The following is a 22,993-nucleotide window of genomic DNA, read 5'->3' on the forward strand; positions in this document are numbered from 1 at the left end:
ACTCTCCACCTCCCCCCCTCTCTTTTTTTCTGGGTAGAATTTTAAAATTGGGGCTGGCGGACGCCTCTTTTATTGTTATTGTTATCGCTGTTTTAAGGGTTTTAACAATGTGTTTACCTGTATTTATACTTTGTGTGTACACCGCCCAGAGCCCTTCGGGGATGGGAGCGGTATAAAAGTTTAAACAATAAATAAACAATAAATAAATTTATAGCTTGTTGACAGCCTGAAAGATTTATGTATCGTTCTTCCAATTCTCTAAACTACTTACAAATAGAAGTAATTAAAAACTATCATTATTAACGCGTTTCTATAACCCTCAAAAAATTGCAAAAAAAAGAGAGTGTACTTTCTTTTTCCCTCAACAAGAATAGCCACTCATAACCCGAAACAAGAATAATCGTGTCGTATTCTTTTTTATTATTATTATTATGTTCCACAGTCGCCCGAGCCCATCATCTCTTTCTTCAACCGCTGGAACTCGCAAAAAAAAAAAGAGTCGGAAGTGACGTATTAAATAGGCGCCGGATACGTGTCAGGTCCTTTGCCCGCGAGTTCGATCGTGGAGGATGAACAGCCGCTTGCAGGAGATTCGTGAGCGGCAGAAATTGCGTCGCCAACTCTTGGCTCAGCAGGTAGTTTTTCTTCCGCTGCCCGGCAAGGTCGCGGGTGGGACCCCCCATTTTTAAGTGGAGCCCCCCCCTTTGTGTGTAGTTCCACTCTCGGGGGAGGGGGCGGAATTGTAGATGCTGTCTCCCCACTGCCCAGTTGTGACACCTGGCTTTCGTGAGCAAACTAAATGGTTTCAGGGAGGAGACAGGAGGCCGAGTCCAGATCCATCTCTTCCCCGTATAGATCTGAGTCTTCCTCCAGTTTAGTCCTTATTCGCACGTGAAATGGGGTTAGATGCAAGAACGGACAAAACCACTGTAGATGGAGGACGATCTTTTGAATGTTAAAAACTCCCTGCAGATAGAAAAGCAGCCTGCAAAGCGTGAAAATAGGTATCCGCCTTTCAGTTTGCTTGTGTGCGTGCACGAGTTTGTAGCAATGTGGAGGAACATTCAGAGCTGGAATCTGCACCTGAATAGGTGCAGTTACTTTTGTTATATTAGGGTTCTGCCTCATTCTTCTTAATGTGAGAATCAACTCAGTCTTGCCCCACCACGTTTCCTTGCCCTTTTGCCAAGGGAATGTGGTCATATTACCTACTTAACAAATCCCCATAAAGTAGCTTTGAGAATGGGTTTTATAAGGTCTTTCTGATGTGATGGATCTAGACTGAGAGTCAAATTCCTTTGGCTACTTCTTTTGGTAACTTATCTTCCATGAACATTAGGGTGACCAAATGTTGGCCACCTTGTTACTAGTTGGGGGAAGGACAGGATGAAAATATTACAATAATAATTTTCCTGGCTGACAGGGGGAAAACATTATATGAACTCATTGCCACTGTCCAAAGAAGTGTGCTGAATACTCAACAGAATCAAGTAGTAATAAACGTGTTTGTGGATTCTAGATTAATGAGTAAAAAGGAAAAATGGAGCCACTATATTTGGAGGTGGAAGTAAAAAAGTAAAACAATTTCTTACTATTATGTGATGACACATTTGTCTGCTTTTAATATAGACATCCTCGTATTTTCCCAGTGATTTCATCACTTGTGAATTGGTACAGAGTTGGCAGCTGAATTTATTAAATGAGTTCTATTTATCATCTTTTTAAAGAACAGTCCCTCCGCTGTAAATGTTGTTTAGAATTCTCTTGAGAGTTGGTACTTATGTGTATGTGAAAACGAAGCCCCTGTGAACATTTCTGTTGTTGAAATGTCGCTGTATCAGTGTATTGACTAGGTGGCCTTAAGAATGAATTTCATATTGTTGTTGGCAGGAGGGAAATGTCTTGTAGGCATTTTAACAGGAGCTCTGAGGATGCAGGGCTCTTTGGATTGGAATTATAACATGGGAGGAGGGGTGGTGGTTAAGCATTTCCTCTCCCCTAAGTTTCTATGATAGATCCCCCACAGTAAATATGTGGCACCACAGACTCACTACAACAAAAAATACATTTAAAATCTTGGTCTGGTTGGGACTCAATAACTGGCTCATTCACAGAACAAGGGCCCAAATAATTTATGGGGGGTGTTTTGGGCACTGAACATTTGCTGTTTGCATTGTTGTTACTTGGGATACTTGGCTAAGACCAGTGGAACTCCTGGAGCTGCTGATTAAAGCAATCTAGTTTTGATATGAATTGTATCAGTTGTATTTCACTTTAGATGCAGGGGTGGGAAACAGAGTGAAAAACCAAGGAAGTGTGTACATCTTCAAACATGCAGAAATTTTTAAGTCATTTTAAATGGTGGAAAAGTTATGCTTTTACTGCTTTTGTTAAATGTAATTGTAACTTGTGTATACTGTTCTTGCTTTAATTTTGCTTTCCCTTTAGTTAGGGGCGGAAAGTGCTGATAGCATTGGTGCAGTACTGAATAGCAAAGATGAGCAAAGAGAGATTGCTGAAACAAGAGAAACGTGCAGGTTTGTACTAGTGGAGGCCCGTTACATTTCTCATGCTTGAAGTGTTTAAGGAGATGGAAGGAGAGAATGCCAACTTTGCTGTGCAAGGGAGTTTACTTTGTTTTTGGTTCTTAGAAGTAGGATTCAGATCTAAAATTCTAAAAGAACTTAAAGAAGCTGATTTGCCAGAAGCAAACCAGGTGACACTTCTCTCTAGGCCCCCTTGGTCTTACAGTCAATAAATGGCTAGCTTAGGAGAATGTCCTTCATCAATAAATCCCACAAGATGCATAACAAGTTCTCTTGCCCGTCTTATTTTTTGAAGAGTTCTGTTTATTTATTTTAAAACTTTTAAACAATTAATCAGAAAAGACACACGTTTTTACGTATTGATTTATTTTCAAGTGGAAACTCTGTTTTGAGATACTACCAGCAAGTGGCTTACTTGGAGTGAGTTTACCCTGGCACTAACTTGGCCAGTGCTACTGCTGGCTTCATACCTGCTCCCTCAGGATTTTATAAGTCAGCTCTTATCAGTTCTATTTAAATCAGCTTGTGCTCCTTCTATAGTATGAAACAGGTAAAGAGAAAAAAGACTTATCTCATGGCCAGTGGAAAAAAGGCATAGAAACCAAGAACTGAAAAATAAAATAGTATTTTCATCAGCATAATCTTTCATAATTGTTTATCGTGCTTTTATAACAATCATTTTTAAAATAATAATTCTCCCCCAAAACATTATACCTGCTGTCCCCAAAAGAGTTCCGCCTAACTCTACTGAAATTAGTAGGTTTTTGAGGGTACAGCTCTGTTGAGGAATATGCTGTTTTAAAATGGAAGAATAATTAACATTATTTAACATTAAGGCTCTTCAATAACCTTCGCTGGAATAATTGTCTATTAAACAATCAGGGAGCCTGTACTCTCCTGGTTTCCCACCTATTATGTCCTCACGCCAGTTTCTGATACACTGTTGTAGTAATGGTCCTTGTGAACCACCTGTCATAGAAGCAGCCTTTATGTTTCACCTGTCAGAGAGTGGTGACTCACAACTGGGTTCTGAACCACAATTTTGAAACCATCTTCTTGCACTACTTTAAACATTTCTGATTCCCTTCAGAATTTCAAGGTGATCTTGCATGGACAATAGAAGAGAAAGCATATTCTAACTTGAGGGTCTTTTGAGGAGATGCTCTTCTTTAGTCTGTTTTGTTTAATTCTGGAAAAGATTAATAAAAAGAGAGAGATGAAAACAAAAGTGACCAACTCCAAACATGTGGGAAACAAAGCAAAATCTTAACGGTAGTATTAGGTAAATCACCTTTTTAGTCATTATTCTTATGAAAAAAAATTTCGTATCTAGGGCTGCTTATGATACCTCTGCTCCAAATTCCAAACGCAAATTTCCAGATGAGGGAGAAGCTGATGAAGAAGAAATAGAAGAATATAAGGTAAAGTGGTGGTAAAATACAATAGAAATATACGGCTGTGAATTTTCTAATGATGTACAATAGAAATATACAGCTGTGAATTTTCTAATGATGTACCAAATGCAGAGGTCTGGGGTGCTATATGTCGTTATAAGAAGACTGACTTTTGAGTTATCTTTATCGATTCCTGCTTAACAAAAATAATTGTTTTAGTTCACACTTCATAATTTATTGACTTTGAATATGTTCCTTCAGTCTCTTTCTCAATGGTTTTGGAACTGGGAATAAAATGCCACACAGTAATGTTATAATACCAGTTCATGGCTACAGCCAAATTTGGAATATTGTGTTTAGTTCTGGTTGTCAAATTTCAAAAAGTGTGCTGAAGAGCTTTTATGTAAGTGTAGGAAAGGGCAATATAAATGAACATGCTGAAATAACTGTTTTAAAGCAAGCTTTTAAAATATTGCCATAAATTGGTTCAGCAGGGCTGTTTCTCAGACTTTTTTATTTTGGTGCCGTGATCTCCAAATTAATTTCCTGTTCTAATCTTGGGGCATTGCTTTCCTTCAATCCCTTTCCTTCCTAATTCCCTGCCATGTGTTTGGGGGAGGGTGGCTTTGTGAAAAATTCTCCTAACCTAACTGACCTGGGATGAAGCAGAACAAAGGGAAGGAGGGGATGAGAAATATCTGTCCTGTTGCAGCAGGTGCTGATCTAAAAGGATTGTGTGGCGTCTTCCAGCTGCTGCTAGGTGGGTTCTCAATGAAAAACACATCAATTTGCAGCACTAGAAGGAGGGACAGTATCAAGTCTCTTGTCTCGATCTTATTCTTTCAGTCTTGGCCATGACAAACAGCATCAGCGTTTTGTTGTAGGAAAGGGGTTGGTTCGGGTCTATGATGGTATACAAACTCTTGAGACAATCAACTGCTTGCTTTCTCAGCCTGCCTGCTGTGGAATGTTTCCAGTGTCCTGGCATTCAGGTTGTCCACTGAAACTATGCTGCAAGGATTTTGTGGCACCCCTCCCCACTTTGGCAGCTTGTCTCATAGTTGGAGAACCATTATTAAGCATGAAGAGGCCATAGCGATAAAGATATGCCAACTAACAAGTTTTACCAATGCCGTGTCTCTTAGCCAATTTTTTAAAACTCTAGAATGTACAAGTTGTGCTTGATGGAATGTATTTCAATGTGATATTTATTTTAAACTTGTGATCCTTGTTTTAAAGTACCCTATTTAAAGTAGTATATTTGGTAATAAGATTCAATAATGATAGAGAGGAAGCTTTCTGGCAACATATGGGATTTTCTCCCCCCTTCTTTCCCAAACTGGCACTGGAACCACTAATGATCTGCTGTTGCAGGAGGCTAAAGTTCATAGACATCCCTCTTCTTCCTTCATTAAGAAGCGGAATGATAATGAGAAGAGAAGCCGCCTGTCTCTACATCCCTATAAAATATGCTTTATTCCCAAGGATGAAGTAGAGCTGCAGCAAGAAGAAGAGAACCTGCCATATGAAGAAGAAATTTACAAGGATTCCAGCACATTTCTTAAGGTAACTCATTTCTCTGCTTTGGGTGTCGGCATTTGGTGCTCTGACCTCTTGTTGTTTTTGCACCCAAAGTGACTGGAAATAAGGCCCTAAATCTTTGATTAGTGAAAGCTTGTTCACAGGTATCTGGGTCATCTGATGTGTTTTGGAATTACTCTTGAGTGTCAAACTATAAAGTTGTAATGGGGGATGAGACAGATTCATGGAGGTCTGCAAGTTATGCAGACTGAAGGGAACCTCCATGTTCAGAGGCAGTCAATCTCTAAATCCCAGTGCCAGGACCCAAGATCAGGTTAAAACTTCTACCTCTGTGCCCTGCTCTTGAGCCTCCAGAGGAACTGGTTAGACACTATGAAACAGGATGATGACCACTGGTCTAATCCAGCAGGGCTGATCCTGTGTTCTTATGTTAATATTCTGTATATATAGGTGGGCCTATTATATCTAAGGATGGCAAAGTTGAAACCTGGAAAAGCTATATTCCTTAAAAGTGGCTGTTTATCCTGTTCTAAGTAGTTATATGCTTCATTATAGATAATAGAAATATTTCAGATATAGAAGCTAAATCTCAGTTGTTGCAGGACGGACAAGTTGAATGCTCTGTGCATTGGGGCAGTGGTTCCCAACCTGGAGGACACATACCTCCGGGGGTACATGCCAGAACGTTGGGAGGGGGAGTAAATGAAAAAAATTACGCAATGGGTTTGCTAATATGGGGATACAATTTTAGGGAAATGTGTTGTCAAGGGATACACAAGTGAAAAAGCGTTGGGAACCACTGCATTAGGATATCCATATTATCATAATATGAAGCTTATATCAGTGGAGATTTGAAGACAGTCTATCCATGGAGTTAAGTTGTTTAAATGCACAATGAAGGATGAGAGAGTGTGTAAGATTGATGTGTGCCTCATGTTGCCAATAATCTCGGGTGTTTATCTTCCTCTAGGGGACACAGAGTTTAAATCCTCACAATGATTACTGTCAGCACTTTGTGGATACAGGACACAGACCACAGAACTTTATCAGAGACGTGGGTAGGTCAGAATAACATGGACACATCATTTGAGTTCTTCATGTTGCACTGTTGGGGTTGCAGAATGCTTGATTATTGTTGAAAGGAAAACAGTGTCAACGTAACACCTGCCAGTTGTGTATTATATATAGCAATAGTACACTGATCAGTGTTATACCCTGTCCCACCAAAAGATAAAAATGCAGTTCTGCATTGTTCAGTGAAAGTGAAAGCAGTGTGCTCCAGCTGTTAAAAAAAGGTCTAATATTTAAATGGCCACCGTGGGTAAAACCACCTGTATCTCTGGAACCTCTTGGGCTATCACAACCGCTTTAGCTGCATTCTAATAGGGGCCCCTGAGAAGTCCCCCCCCCCAATTGCTTTTTTTTAATTTGGACCCACCAGTTTTTCCAAAATGGCCACCATGGGTAAAAGGGTCTGGAATCCCCTGGGCTACCGCAGCTATTTTAACTGCATTCTATTTGGCCGTCTCCTAGGGATTCTCCACCCATTGATTTTTCAAAACTCAAACCTTCCAATTCCATCATTTTCACCCCTGGTTCCCTAAGATAACTACCACCTTCTTTCAATGCAGAGAAGGTTGCTGTGGTTTAATTCAACATTGAGGTTCTATCTGTCTATGGGGAAAGTATAAATAATTACTGTGTGTGGTTTCTAATATACCTATCATGCCTTAATTCAGCCTCTGCAAAAACATGTTAAATGTTGCTATCTATCTTCTGGATGCAATGGTAAATAAATGAATGTTTTCAATCTATTTTTATAACACTGTTTATTCTGGGTAGAGTTTTAGGTTCAGATATTAGAATTATAAACAGTAGAATCTTAAAATGATGCACTGTTTTCAAAATTTGATATCTATGAAAGGGTCTTAAAACACTGGCGGAATATTCTGACTATGTTAAAAATGTCACGCAATGAACTTTCTGGTCCTTTGACTGTAATGTATAAATAAAACTTCCAGTGCTAAAGCAAGATGTTGGGATGGAAACCTCATAGAGCTGTTTAACTTTACAGTGATTATTCTGTGAACTTTGCTTAGGAGCAGACAAAAATACTTGTGGCTCTGTCACTCAGATATTTAAAAATTAGTTCTTGCAGGTTTTAATATGTGCAGCAGTTGTACGCAGAGCCAAATTATGCAACCATGCCAGTTTGAAATTACGTTATTTGCAAAAATACATGTGTGCATGAAAAGCCTTGGTAGAAAAAACAATCTTTGTTAATTTTGAAAACTTTTTAATTTATACAGTACTGCCATCATACATTGGTTCATTGCAGAATAATGTGAATACATACATTGGAATTTCTTAAAGAATTTGGGGAGAATGTATTTTGTGATTTATTTTAAACTTGCTTAATAGCCCTGTCCAACTGGCTGGCTGCGGCACTGTGGCCCGCACCAGCCAGCTACTCCCACAGAGGTTTCCCGGTGGTGTGGGAGGCTTACAGTGGAAAAAAGCTTCCCTGCTTCTGGGTAGCCTCACGGAGCTAAAAGGACTTATGCCACCAAAAGGGTGGCAAAGTCCGAGGTCTGGTACGCCACACTCCTGGCTCTCAATCCCAGGAGGTATCTGACTAATGTTGGCTCCGCCCCAGGAATGTCCTGCCTTGCCCCCCTTACCACACTGGCATCCGATTGGGATGCCAGCACAGCCCCACAGCAGCCCTGACTTCGAGATGTTGTGGCATCAGGCTGAGGGATGGGCACCTGCTGCTGCATCTGATTCCTCTGCCTGGGTAAGTGCCCTGGGGAGGACAAATATGCACCAGTGAGACCACTCTACTCCCTAATGCCCTTTTGCCTCCTCCCCTGCAAATGTCACAGCTTTGGAAGATGTTTGTGCACTTAAACTGCTGGCTTCTGAAGACGTTGATAGAACATTGGGGGACAACACATTGTTGTTCAGTATTTGGCTAAATTTTGCCACTGGGTTCAGTTTGTAACAAAAAGGACTAGTTTTTGCTAACGTGTTCATCAAATATATGAGATCTCTTTCCCCATGTCCAGTTGTTGATAAAATGTTCCATTCTGCATAATGACATTGACATATTTTACTTTCAGGCTTAGCTGACAGATTTGAAGAATATCCAAAACTCAGGGAGCTCATCAGGCTAAAGGATGAGCTAATATCCAAATCTAACACTCCCCCTATGTAAGTACATTCGATGAGCTTGTTTTTTTCCCTCCAGGCCAGCTTAACGTTAATTGTCTGCTAACTAAGGTCCTTTCAGCAGATTTGCCTGTTATATTTTTTTGGGCTGGGTTTATAACGTAAACAATGCATACTTCCGAAGAATTTATCCAAATTGTTTGGGGTCTTTGATAAGCAGAAGTTCACCTGTCTAAGCCCACTTAAGTCAATGGCCTTAGAAAGTGTGATTCTGTTCAGATTGCATTGTTGGCTTTATTGTGTGTGATGCTAAAAGCTAGAGTGTTGGGTCAGAATCTGAGAGACCCAGATTCAGATCTCCACGCTGCCATGACAGTTTGCTGATGACTGGCCCAATTGCACACTCTCGGCTTAACCTACCTCACAGGGTTGTGGTGAGGATAAAATGGAGGATTATGTAAGCCGCTAAGGATTTGGGATGAGATGAGTTGGCTGTGGAAAAAGATAGCGTAAAGGCTGATGTTTGTATTTGTATTTAGTCTCCTAGCTTTCCAAGTTGTTTTGTGCAAACTTGGGTTACAACTTCAGAGTCTCTTTGAGCAGCCAACGTGCAAGAAACTGCTCTATTTTACAGTTCTTATGTCCTGCCAGAATATCTTTGGATCTTCTGGCTGAAGTTCTTGCAGTCTCAACACTTATTATCTTACAAAAATAATATTGTGATATTGCTGTTTTCTGTATTGTTAAGTTTAGCTTAGTGATATAATTTTTCCTTTTCTTTTCCTTAGATTTGTACAACTTTGACAGTCATGTTTTCCCTGATCATAACAGCCTTTATCAAAAAAGTTTTGCTGTTTTAGAGAGCAGACTATGTTTCAGACTTCTCCTCCCACAACCTTGATCACTCACTCAGGCTCACACATGTACACAAGGGAAGGGAAGTAACTAGGAGGCTCTGCCCTTTGTACTTGCTCAGAGGCAGCTTTTACTAGTGTTCCCCAAGTCACTGGTAATGTGAGAGGCTGGATTGACTTGGGGTGGTGGTATGAAGAAGAGGAACATACATGCATACATACACGTTACATGCACGTAAATACACATAGACTCAAATGATATGGCTGGCCTCTATCTGGCCCAGGGTCTTTAGTGCCCTGGCCCCGACCTGGTGGAACGCTCTCCCCTCAGTCATCCGGGCCCTGCGGGACCTAGAACAGTTCCGCTTGGCCTGCAAGATGGAGTAGTTCCGCCGGGCCTTTGGGGAGGTCGGCCATTCAAAGTGCCATCCCTTGTGCCCAATATTCCACCTTGGGGGCTTGTCCATATTATGCTGACCGCCTGATGAGTTTGTAATTGTTTATGTTATCATCTGATTTTAAGATGGAGGTTGATGGTTTCATTGGTTGTACACTGCCCAGATCCCTTTGGGGGTGGGGTGGTATATTAAATCGGATATATAAATAAATAAGGTGGGTTTATGACAAGGCTTACTTCCAGGAAACTGTAAGAGTGCAGCCTAGAATAGATCATGAAAAATGCATCAAAATAAATATTGGGTAAAGCAAAATGAATCTCTATCTCCAGATTAACCCCACCACCCTTTTCTGTCTATTTTCTGCCTATATTCTTTGTCTTATATCAAGTTTCTGATTCTAAGACCTTAGGGCAAAAGTTATTTTCTTGTAGTTTGTGAAGTGAGGGTGTTAAATCCCTAAATAATAATAATGGGAAATGGAATTTTAAATATTATTTAAGCCATACTGATAGTCACAAATATTGATTCCAAATCAGTGTTTTGAATCCTGAGGGTTTTTTAAAAAAAATTGTAAACTTTAATGGGAGTCATATTTGTTTTAAGATTTTTGTGCTTTGTAGACTACTGTCCTTTTGGTTGTTTAACAAATCTGAAGTGTCTCACCCAAAGCAAGAATACAGTGGATTGGATCTGGGAATACTGAACATTTTAGATTGAACAGTCTCAGATTAACAATTTCAAAGAGAAAAAAAATTGCAGTCTGTATATATGAAAACACCATGACTTTGAAGAGTGCACATTTTGTCCACTGTAAAATTGTATCGCTTAATAGAATGTCGAATAGCTTTTAAAATAGTTGGTATGAAGTGTGTTAACTAACCCAAGCAGTTTTGTTACTGATTTGTATAAATAGGTATTTACAAGCTGACCTGGAGGCTTTTGATGTTCGTGAGCTAAAGTCCAAGTTTGATGTGATTCTTTTAGAACCACCATTAGAAGAGTACTACAGAGAGACGGGAATCACAGCTAATGAGAAGTGCTGGACTTGGGATGAGGTGAGTTGGCTGTGGAAAAAGGTGGCATTAAGGCTGACTTTATGCTTGCGTTTAGTGTGCTAACTTCCCAAGTTCTTATGCAATCCTTTTTTAACAACTGTAGACTCCCCTTGAGTACCTGATCTTCCAGTTGCAAGAAACTGCTCTGTTTTACAGTTCTTCTATCCTGTTTGAATCTTCTTGGCTGGGGGTCACTTCTTGTCTTGACAGTATTACCTTTTTTAAAAAAATATTATTATGATATTGCCATTCTCCATTACTTGCTTACCCATTCATTCAGTTCTACAATTCTGAAGTTACTGGGACATGAGAAAGAGATTGCTTAATGCTAGTGCAAAGCCAAATCCAGGAAGAAGAAAATCTGTTGACCAACATGGGAAGTTTTTAGTCATTTTGTAAAGCGGGAGGGTAGATAGTGGTAAAATGGGAGGCTTGACCCTGAGGAATGCCATGTTGACGCCCTGATGAAGTCAGAGCATTTCTGTTGGTTAGAGTCAAATAACATAACTTCCCAGGTGCCTGGGTGAGGCAGCCTCTGTATCCCCACACTTCAGGACATGGAACAGGCAACAAATCATCCCCAGCCACAGTTGCCAGGCACTGGAGCTCCTGGAAGAGGCCCCGAAGAAGAGGCAAACAAGAGTGGAAAGGGGTTGCAGGTGATCACAGTTCTAGGCCCTTATTATGGCCAGCAATAATAAAGATGACAATAAGAGCGCCTGCAGGGACACTGGGACTGGCATCAAATTGAGCTACCTGAATGGGGTGAGAAGCCAGGGCAGGCAGGGCTGGCCATACTAAAGGCTTCATCTGACTAGCAGCCACATCGTCCACATACTTTTTGTGGGCAGTGCTAATAACACAGGAAGTAGAGTCAGGAGGGGAGTGTTCTCAGCCATCAGGGCCTGCTACAAGAAGGCCAGGGATTCAGGCTAAGGAAGTCCTGCCCAGTTGTCCATGTGCCTTGCTGCAGAGAAATGCAGTGGGAGGAGAGGAGGAAGAGCACAGGTAATCTGATACACTTTCCTTCTCAGAACTACAGTAATGGCTGGGGAGGACATATGTCATCATCTACCTAGAGTATTGTAGACCACTTTGTTAATTACCGAATGAGAACTGAAATTGGTCACCCTTGTATGTTTTTGTTTTTAAACTGAATCTGTGGTAAAAGTTATTTAGGTGTGTGTAGAAACCACCAATAGGAGAGTGAACCACTGGAAACTTAGGTACATGGAGAATAGGTTCTAGAAATGGCTGATGTTTGAGATTTCAAAAATAATTCTTTTGAGTCCCTTTCGCTTGTACACATCTGCAGTTAATTTCTATTCATGCAGGGAGTGGGAGGTTGTACCAGAAAGGGCATTTTCTATTTTAAAAAATAATTTCTATGCTTTCTCTGAAGATGGAAATCGAAGATGAGTGTTATTTAAGAATAATTGTATTTTATTCTATGTCATAAGCAGTTTCTGGGAATGAATTAAAGTGAAGACTGCATTTTGATGGTTAGTGAGAGGCATTGCTCGAATGCATTTTTTAAAACTACTGGCATAGCATGCACTGTTTGTGCATATTTTTAGCAAGTTTACATATTTACTTCTGTGTAATTTTTTGTCACCATCAAAAATCACAAGGAATATGTTTCTAGTCCTGCCTTGTATTGACCAAACAATCTGCCCTTGAAATATTCTGGCTGCCATTAAGGCAATGCTAGCTAGGCATATGAAAGCGATGATAACAGTATTAATCTAACTCAGGGATCTGCAACCTGCGGCTCTCCAGATGTTCATGGACTACAAATCCCATCAGCCCCTGCCAGCATGGCCAACTGGCCATGGTGGCAGGGGCTGATGGGAACTGTAGTCCATGAACATCTGGAGAGTCGCAAGTTGCAGACCCCTGATCTAACTGAAAGACATATTTGTAAAAGCTGAAAACCAGATGCATTTTGGAAAGAAACTGTATATTGACTGTGAGGACAATGTTATCAGGATGAACGTAGCTGTCTATTAACCCGTTCCATATTTTAAAATGTTTCTTAAAACATTACAATTTATGGGTCATTTTCAGATTATGAAGCTGGACATCGAAGAAATTGCTTCTTTGCGATCCTTTGTCTTCCTCTGGTGTGGTTCTGGCGAGGGTCTGGATCTTGGCAGAATGGTAAGAAAAGACTCTAAAGGGGGCTGTGTCAAAATAATCAAAATGGCGTTGTTTTCAATCTCTTATTTTTAATGAAGGATGATCATTTTATTGTTGCTATAGGTAGTGGATTTAAACAGATGAAATTAATCAAATTCTGAAAATACTATACATGTCAGATAATCACTTGCTCAAAAAAGGGAAAAGCATCTGCTGGCGATTTGCTTTGTTTTCTGTTGGAGGCCACAGACACTGAAGGGACACAGGAAGCCCTTAAGAATGTTTAGTGCAATCCTGATACATCTCTGCCATGATAGTGTGCATGTAAAGCTTTAGTACGTATTCTGCCTGTTTAAAAGTATGTCATCTTTTAGAGATATCATAGCAGGGTTCACTCATTAGCCTCTCTTGAGATCTTAATTCATCTGGGAAATTTTGTATTTTATTGATCTGCCTCTACAGAATTCACAGCTGAGCTCTTTTATGTATGGGGGAACTTAGTGTTTTTGTGCTTTGATATAATTTAGAAAGCACTTAACCTTATTTCCTTACTATTTCATTGAAATATTTCAGTGCTTGCGTAAATGGGGTTATAGAAGATGTGAAGATATCTGTTGGATTAAAACCAATAAAAACAATCCCGGAAAGACCAAGACTCTAGATCCAAAGGCTGTCTTTCAACGAACAAAGGTACCTCTTGGGCTGGATTTCTTTCTTCCTTCACTATCTCAGTTGATCTAAACAAGCACCAGATGCTCTGCTGCTATTGGTAGCTGTTTCAGGGAAAAAAACAGTTGAAAGGTAATTGACTTCCATTTGCTTTCTGCAAAGATTCATTTATCTGATAATAGATTTAGAAAATGGGTAACTAATTTTTACCTTTTGTGGATTTCTTTGCTCCCAGTAAATATTTAAATCTCTTCTGCCTGCAACTCACAGCTTCATGAAGTTCTTTGAGGAACACATGAATGCGCTTATTCACTCATTCTTATTGAAATTCAGATCAGATGCGTTGAGGCTTCTTGGAAATACTTTGCCCTTCTGTCACCCTTCAGGGAGATGATGGAGAAGGGAGGAATGCTTTGTGTAGCTTTTTTTGTGTCAACCTGTTGCCGTAGTTGGGGGTGCAATGTGATTGACTTCCATTTTGTCAGCTACACTGATTCCCTACATTGAAATGTAAATAGCACATCTTGCTAGCAAGACTGCTTCAAAGATACCCTTCTGGTATCTCCAGGACAATTAGGGACTGGGACCACCTTCCATACAAACATAGCCGTACTTCTCATTGAGCTTCTCCAGTTGCTTAGAAACTGTTCTGCTTCTAACCAGGGTAATCATTTTAGAGAAGAGCAGGTTTTGAGAGATAACATTGGGAATTCATGGATGGTGAGGGAGGGAAGAGAATTTACTATAGAGCTGACTGCATAAGGATTGTTGCCCTTGGAAATGTCATTAGTGTAGATTGCAGCAGTGGTTTCAGAAGAGTAGTTTTTGGGCCTAATTGTACGTACTTTATGAAAAAGCTGATGCTTCTATTTGCCCTCTCCCAAAACTGCCACCGGGACTGCATTAACAATTGCACTCCAAGCACATTGCTAAGTGAATGTTAACACCGTGGTTCTTTTAAACACAATAACGAGTGGCATTCATGGATTTGGTATCCACAGTCCTTTGAATAGCAGATGTGTGTGGGGGGGGGGGGGGGGGGGAAGGACTGTAATTGCCATAGATCACTGCTGCCATATGGGTTTCCTGGCTTTCAAAGCTGGTGGGGTGGGGCTGGTATAGGATGAGACCAGAGGCTGCAGCAGTAAGTGGGGGTGATTTATTCCACAGTCAGAACTCCACATGTAGTTCTCTGAACATCTCCCTATAGAGCTAAGAAGAAGAAGAGTTGGTTTTTCTACCCTACTTTTTGCTGTTGAAAAGAGTCTCAAAGTGGCTTGCAGTCACCTTCCCCTTTGTGAGGAAGGTAGGACTGAGATAATTCTGAAAGGACTGTGAATAACTCAAGATCACCCAGCATGCTTCATGTGGAAGAGTGAGCAAACAAACACAGTTCACCAGATTCAAGTCTGCCACTCATGTGGAGGAGTGGAACTCAAACCCAGTTCTCCAGATTAGAGTCTGCCATTCTTAACCACTCCATTACACTTGCCCTCCTTAGAAGGAAGGGCCTCCTACTCTGATGAGTTTGCAGGTCTTTAAAGAGGATGCACTGAGATACGCTGGGAGAGAAGGACAAGGAGGAGAAATAATGGAATAAGATTGTTTACATATATGAGTCTAGTAAAGGGTTGCCCTCAGTACCTGTCCTTAAATCCTAGTCTGTGCATTACTGGTAGGCAGCTAAGATAAATTTAGGCTGATTCCGCAAGGACCAAAAACAGCAGTGTGAAAACGGTGTAAAAATGGTGTAAAAGGGTTTATACTGTGTTCACACCGTTTTCACACCGCTGTTTTTGGCCCATGCGGAATCAGCCTTAGATTCGGGCAAAAATTCTAGAATGTGATGTTGACTAATAGATGCTTTACTTGCATGCCACTTTTGCCTGCTTCCCCTATTGGTGGCTGATTTAGTAACCTTCAGTGCTAATCTTTTGACTGTAGACCTTGAAATTCTAATATTGATTATCCTAAGGTCTGATTTTTTTTTTCAAACCTCAGCACCATTTACCAGGGATAGCTACATTGAAGTGAATGAGAATTTTATCCCTGCTTCCATAAGCTGTGTAGACACGGTAAAGTGAAGAAGCTGGCTGGGTCCAACCTGGTATTCAGAGGTTGTTTGTCTTTCTTGGGTTTCTTTTATTTGAAACTCCTGCAAGAAATCTGGAAACGATCATTCATTCTTGTCTGCCATTTTGTGGAAACCATCTGGTGACTTCAGTAAATCAGCGTTTTATGATCCAGGGAAAACTGCCCATTTGGGTGTCGTACTTTCAAAAGCACATTAATCCCTATCCAACCTACAAATTATATAACATCAATTAGATGGACTTCCTTTGTTCACGGTGCTTAACCACCAGCAGTCATTTCTAATTTTGAAAAAGAAAAGGCAGTTTGAGTGTTTGTTCACCTGGGCTGTCTTTTTGTCTTATCTGCTAAACAAGTTAACAGAGAGTCCATAGCATACTGCATTGAACATCTACAGATGGACTGAAGTTTTTTCAGACTTTTCAGACTTCAGACTTTCAGACTTTTCAGACTTCAGAAAAAACAGACTTTTTTGGAAATTGCTTAAGCGTTTGACATAAAAGTTATGTGTCACAGTTACAGAACAAGGAGAATGAGTGGGTGGTGGAGGAATGAGAATAGTGATAGGAAGATGGTTGTAAGTTACAGAATGGGTGGGGCTAAACTGGGCATGAGTAGTATTAAACCACAGGGTCTGTTTTTTCAGGATTTAGAAAAAAGTGGGTTAGTTGTATTGATGACTTCGGAAAGCTACTTTATGCCTAGTCCATGCAAAGAAGTGAAAGATGATGAATGAGATCAGTTAGAGGAAATGAGACGAGAATCAAGCTTTTTGGTATGAAAATAATGGTATTTATGCTGAAAAACATCTATGTTCTGTGAGGGGAGGGGTGGCATAGAAGTCAAATAAATAGTAATAATAATAAATAGTTTTAAAAAGAAAGCATAATGTATTTCTAGACAGTTTTTAGCACTGGCTGCTAACCTAGGTGGATTTCTGGTGGGATTTTTTCTCATCTTAAATTTTCTTAAATTTGAGGAAACTTTAACTTTTTAGCAGACTTTTCCTGAGGAACTTCTGTTTAAAGAAAACTGCTTTAGAAATACTTTTGGAAACTTAGATTCCACCGTGGGTAGAATTCCCATGGTTCAGCTGCTTGTTAGCCTTTTTTAAAAAATTGTGTAGCTGTTGGAGAGGTTGTAGAACTTCTGTTCTAGTCGTTGCTGCCTATATGATGACCTGAACCGCCGAGAGAAGCAGTGCACTACTCTGGCACCTTTTTGTGTGTCATCAGCAACATTAAAAAGTACGCCACTGAAGACACGACTTTCTCAATACTTTTTATCTTTGTCTTCTCATTAGAATGGTCAAATGACATTTCCTCTTAGGAGGCGAGGGAGAAATCCAAGCCTTTTTTAGAGATGTGCTTTCGGAGAACCACATTTATCTCTCCTCTCCCCCCCCACCCCCCAAAACTCCTTCGTTTGTTTTCTTTCCAACTCACTTCATCTTGGGAACAGGCAACTTTTAAAATCCTTAAGCATTTCCCTGCAGCAGGAGGGGAAAAAAGATACCCTTCAGTATTATTTTATCCCATATTGTAGAGCAGTCCAGAGGGTGGTGGTTCTGAACTAGTACTGTGAGCTGAGCATAGGCCATTAGTGTCTATTAAAGATTGGGGAGGGGGTGACTGAGGCTGAAAGTAGCAGGCAACCAACTGGTTGTGCAGTCCTGCGATGTAAACCCATGATCATCCCTACATTTCTGCTGATGGCTGAATATCATAGTGGCTTTTAACTCAGAAAGGCCTTGTGAACAATTATGGTCTCCTTCTTCACTGTGAGAGAGAGTGCAGATATAGCTTTTCACTCCACAGGAGGCTCTGGTTATCAAGATGCTGACAGTATTAAAGTTGACCGGAAATAACTGTGAAATGTAAAACATGTGAAGTGCAGACTGAAGTATATCTGAAGTACAGACGTTTCAATAACATGATCACTCATCAGGAATAAAGACTACTGGCCCCATCCAAAGCGGGAGGGGGGCGCGAATCCACCATTGGGAGTGGTGAGAAACCGTGCCAGTGGATTTGCCTTCTCTAGAGCACTTGCCCCAGTGTGTGTGTGTGTGTGGGGGGGGGATCTGCCTGTACCCAGCCACTGTGGCTCTCCCTGGTGATGATGGCCTTGTTGGTGGTGTAAGTCAAGTAAGCCCAATGAGCGCTTCCTAGTTGTGGGGAGGGTTAAACCTCCCCATGCCACCAGGAAATCTCCATGGGAGTGGCAAGCTGGCATGGCTGAGATGCTGCAGCTAGGTGCCTGGTCTGTTGGATGGGGCTGCAAGTTGTGTTGAAAGAGCCCATACAAAACACTGTCTCAGAATGCAGCAAGGTAAATCTAGTTCCCTTTCCATCTCTATTGCTTTCTAGAAGAAGAGGAGTTTGGATTTATATTCTCCCTTTCTCTCCTATAAGGAGTCTCAAAAGGGCTTTCCCTATCCCCCCTTCCCCAAACACCCTGTGAGGCGGGTGGGGCTGAGAGAGCTCCGAAGAACTTTGACTAACCCAAGGTCACCCAGCTGTCATGTTTTGGAGTGCATAAACTAATCTGGTTCAGCAGATAAACCTCCATAGCTCAAGTGGCTGAGCGGGAATCAAACCCGGTTTTCCAGATTAGAGTGCACCTGCTCTTAACCACTACAACACACTGGCTGTCCAGATGCAAAGCCCCAACATTCATTTGAATGCAAAAGCCTGATCCTCCGTTGCATGTAGTCATGTTGCACTTTACTCCTTGGTAATGTAAAATAGAGGTCCAAAAGAAAAGAACACCAGAGCCATGCTTACTGTTCTTTTTTCTTATCTTAATGTTGTAATGTCTCAGCGATAGGGCTTGGCATTTTTAATCTCTGAAGTTTCTCTCAATTTTTTCCTCCTGTGCATGCTTTTTAGGAACATTGCCTTATGGGTATTAAAGGAACAGTCCGCCGAAGTACTGATGGAGACTTTATCCATGCTAATGTTGACATTGATTTAATTATCACGGAGGAACCTGAAATTGGCAACATAGAGAAACCTGTGGAAATATTTCATATTATTGAACATTTTTGCCTTGGAAGAAGACGTCTTCACCTATTTGGACGGGATAGTACGATTCGACCAGGTAGTCTTCTGCAGTTTAATTATCATGTTTGAGACTTTGTACTGGAGAGTAGTTTGTACAAGAGTAGTTTCGGAGGGAGAGGGCTGACAGTATAAAGGGCGTTACGTGCATCTGCTTGTTGGAGTGGAGTGAAATTTAAGTTAAGGTAATAAGAATGAAGGAGATTAGTACTGAGAAGCAAAGTGCAAAATATGAAGTTCTGATAGATGAAATGAACCATGAATGTAGTGATGAAATGTGCTTGAAGAACTGAAGCATAAAAGCTGAATTGATGATAATGATAAGAGGAGGATAAAATATGCAGATTCTCATTGAAACGGTCCTTTATGTTTATTTCTTGATTCCAGCCTTTTAAGGTGCAGTAGAGAACAATGGCAAGGGAGATGGAAATGTTCTGCTACTGATTTTTATATTGGGTGGGTTGGTGTATTCAATTCTCTTCCTTCCATTGCATCACTTAAAAGTTGGAGTTGAATAGATACAGTACATATGCAGGTTTGTTCTAACCTTGGATCAGGCATGAGGGTATATATCATAGCTGAGAAAGACCTCTTAGAGGCTCCCGAAAGTAGAAAAAAATAAAATGATTGTGTGGGGGAAAAGGAAAGATGTAATGAAAATATTGGCCATAAGTTTTCAATATGGTCATGGTAGAGAAAGTGTATTGAGCCCTAGATGTTCCTACTGCAGACCTGGTGACAAATTTGCGTAGTGCATTTGTTTTGTCCGCAGAATAGGTGATCTAACATTCCAGGAAGGCACAGTTAGACACTCCACCAAATTCTGCCATGAAGCACCTTACCAAATTTCTCAATTTGTAATAGGAGTTGGCTTTTACTCCTGAAACATCTATAATGTTTCTACCATATTGCTTGAGCTGTTTTAAGCTTTCTGTGAACAGCTGGAAAACATGCTGGACATTTTAAAATAATATGCAGTGCCTTTACAGCTGCTTCAGGAAGTAAAATCATGGGTCATATGCAGTTAGTGATGTTGACTGTCTGGAAATGAATTCCGATCAGCTTGTATATCCTAGAAATATGTTCAAATAGTTATCTCATAGATTGATTGCAAGTAAATTAAAAACAGGCATCTTCCCAAATCCAGAACTGTTAAGTTCTTGAAAGAAGCAGAAACTACAAAGTTCTGAGAACTGTTTTCCAAAAGCAAAATAATTTCATAGAGAGGATTCCCCTGTGCTTTTCTCAACCAACTGTCTAACCTCTTGCAGCAGGGGACTGTGGAGCAGACCTCCTCTGATAATCTCCAAGCTCATTAAGAAACTTACAGGGAAAATGTTCTTCAGGTTCCTTGTCATCTTGTGCTGAATAGAGGTTTAAGGGTCAAAGGTGGTACTTTGCATCATGTCCAGAATTCTACTGAAAACCAACTTGTTTGAGTGCCACAGGTTTTTTGTTTTTAGTTTAGACTTGTATCCCTTTGGCTCAAAGGGCTTGTTTTAGCAGCTGGGGTTGGGCACCAGCTGAAGATTCCAAATGGTTTTCAAAGGCAGCTCCTGTCACATGTTGGCTGTCCAGGAAGAGTCTGTTGCAGTAGCTCAGTACAGAAGTCACTGAGGCAAGTAAACGTGTGTATCTCTCACTCTCTCTCCTGTCTTTTTTTCTCCTTAGGGTGGCTAACTGTGGGACCAACACTCACAAACAGTAACTTCAATGTAGAAACATATACATCTTATTTTACACCTCCAAATTCTCACCTGACTGGCTGCACAGAAGAGATTGAGAGACTCCGACCTAAATCTCCACCTCCAAAAGATCGAGGAGGCGGAGCACCGAGGGGCGGAGGAAGGGGTGGAACTTCAGCTGGCCGCGGAGAAAGAGGCAGAGAGAGAAATCGAACTAATTTCCGGGGGGACAGAGGTGGATTCCGGGGAGGAAGGGGAGGTGCACACCGTGGAGGCTTCCCTCCTCGTTGAACGTATCCAAATACCTTCATCCAGTGCTAATTCCGTAGCTTCTGCACAGGAGAGGACGGGGGGAGGTCGTAGTTCTGTTCAGATTATACTTAGTGACTCAGCCCAGATGTTTACTACTAAACCAGTTTTGTGCATGGTAAAGATCAGCCCTAATATGGCACATTATTTTTCTTGTGAAGAAACATCTAGCACTTGATGGAAAAGATTGTAACAGATTCTACTCAGAAAGCTTGAGGTAAAAAATGAGTGGCTCCATTGTGGTTAGCTCTAAAGTTTCATCTGGTCCCGTTCCTCTTTTGTTTATGGACACATACACTCTTACACTCTCAATTGTTACCATTGCTTCTGAAGTTTGACCAATATTTTCTGCTTGCTTTCTGTACAATCTGATTAAACATAACTTCAGTTCCCATTGCAATAGTAGATAATAGGTGTTGAAATGACATTCCAGTGGGCATTTAATCCTCTTATTACTGAGCTTTAATTTTGTACACATGGAAGATGATAAAGTTAAGAAGTTGGTGACCTTGAAGCCCGTTGTAATGACTCCTAGCCTTCATCAGTATTCAGTTTACACCTAGTATCTGTACAGTAACGTAGGAGTCTCAATAGTGAGTTTTAGTTTTATGTTCTCCTTCATACTCCCTGTTCATTTGGTGGAAACAATCTTAATTACAATTGTGATAATGACTAGGAACCCAGAAAGAATCCTGGATTGTGATGCTCATTGAAAACTGAAATCTGGACTTCTTGATACTCAAAATACTAATCACGCATTCCAGAATTAAACTGTTTCAGTGGGAGAGGCTATAGTGTGAGTTGTACTCCATTTCAGATGTTTACCTAGAATTTGATTATGCCTTAAGTGTGGAGATTGCAGAACCATTCTAAAATTAAATTCCTTGGGCAAAGGTGAATGAGTTCATTTTTATTGCAGCCAGGTGCCATATCTAGGGGACTGTTCTATTCCCCCCGTTAATTTGACTTTTTGCTTTTTTGGAGCACAGTGACTTCATTGTCATCTGACAATGGTGTTTTAAGGATTGTACTGTGCTCCTAAATCTTGGGAACTTTTAAATGGAAGCAATTTTTGACAGACGCTTTCTTGGGGAGTTGCCTTTATTTAAATTCAGAATGGTTAATCTCCATAGCAGAGTTGGTATTGGCCGCTTTCCACTTTCAGCCTTATGGTATTTAACATTCTAGCTCTGTGGCATGAACTTGATGTTACATTTTAAAACTTGTTGGGTTTGAGGGAAGAGGTTAAAGACTTAATATACTGGGTGGGGGAGAGAGATGGGGGGTTTCCTATCTACAATTCATCTTGAGATAAAAAGTTTGTAAGTACCGTCAGTTGAGCACCAGTCTAGCTCACTATGTAAGCTGTTGTTGGATGGACAATAGCAGTATAAAAAAAGCATAATCCTATAGTGATACTATTAATTTGGCAGATTTTTCTGATAACTGGTTTCTCTTAAACACTGTAAACCTGGTGAGATGTCATTTTGTCTTTACTAACAGCTTAACTCCTTTGTAAGAAACAATTTTATACCTTGTCTGAAGAAACAACTGAAATTTGTCACTTTTTAAGTGCAGGGGTGGGAGGGGGTCTTGGTTCAATTCCATTTGCTTGGTGGGTGATGCCATCTGGTGGAGTGGAAGTGAAAATTTAAACCGTCTCTTAGTAACTTCAGTTGACAGATAGGAAAAGTGGAGTATATAAAAATCAGAAATTGATGTTGCTGGACAGATGTTTCCTTCCCAGAAAAAAAGTGTTCTGGGCCTGCTTAGTAGGTGTGAGGCCATATATACCAAGAAAGTACCAAAAAAACAGGTGGATAAGGAAGAATCTGCTCTATTCCATGTCTTTTAATGCTCAGTGCAGCTGGGCAAAACACTTTGACACCATCCCTATACAAGAAAATGTCAGGGTTAAAGAGAAAACATTGTTCATGGCTTCATGTTCAAGAATAGATGTACTCCATTTGAATCATCTCTTGATGCCTCAAAGTCCTATTCTTTGGAGGCGGTCAGTCATCTAATTCTACTGTAGAGATTGGATTAAATAATAAGGTTTAGCTAAAAGAATGCTTCTA

General features: G+C 40.5%; 1 protein-coding gene across 1 annotated transcript; it reads left to right on the forward strand.

Moving 5' to 3' along the window:
* Window positions 1–538: 538 nt before the first annotated feature.
* On the forward strand, window positions 539–22,390 carry METTL14 (methyltransferase 14, N6-adenosine-methyltransferase subunit). The gene is made up of 11 exons (XM_048509022.1): window positions 539–635; window positions 2,449–2,537; window positions 3,880–3,967; window positions 5,426–5,506; window positions 6,453–6,540; window positions 8,605–8,695; window positions 10,819–10,960; window positions 13,028–13,120; window positions 13,673–13,789; window positions 18,751–18,961; window positions 20,593–22,390. Exons 1-11 carry the CDS (start codon window positions 570–572, stop codon window positions 20,895–20,897), a joined length of 1,371 nt encoding a protein of 456 aa, XP_048364979.1. The 5' UTR covers window positions 539–569; the 3' UTR covers window positions 20,898–22,390.
* Window positions 22,391–22,993: the final 603 nt, after the last annotated feature.

This window comes from Sphaerodactylus townsendi, linkage group LG10, assembly GCF_021028975.2.
Source record: "Sphaerodactylus townsendi isolate TG3544 linkage group LG10, MPM_Stown_v2.3, whole genome shotgun sequence".
NCBI lineage: Eukaryota > Metazoa > Chordata > Lepidosauria > Squamata > Sphaerodactylidae > Sphaerodactylus > Sphaerodactylus townsendi.

Coding starts and splice junctions, on each gene's coding strand:
- METTL14 (XM_048509022.1), top strand. CDS start 570: ATGAACAGCCGCTTGCAGGAGATTCGTGAGCGGCAGAAATTGCGTCGC. Junction 636..2,448: donor GCCAACTCTTGGCTCAGCAG/GTAGTTTTTCTT, acceptor CTTTCCCTTTAG/TTAGGGGCGGAAAGTGCTGA. Junction 8,696..10,818: donor AAATCTAACACTCCCCCTAT/GTAAGTACATTC, acceptor TTGTATAAATAG/GTATTTACAAGCTGACCTGG.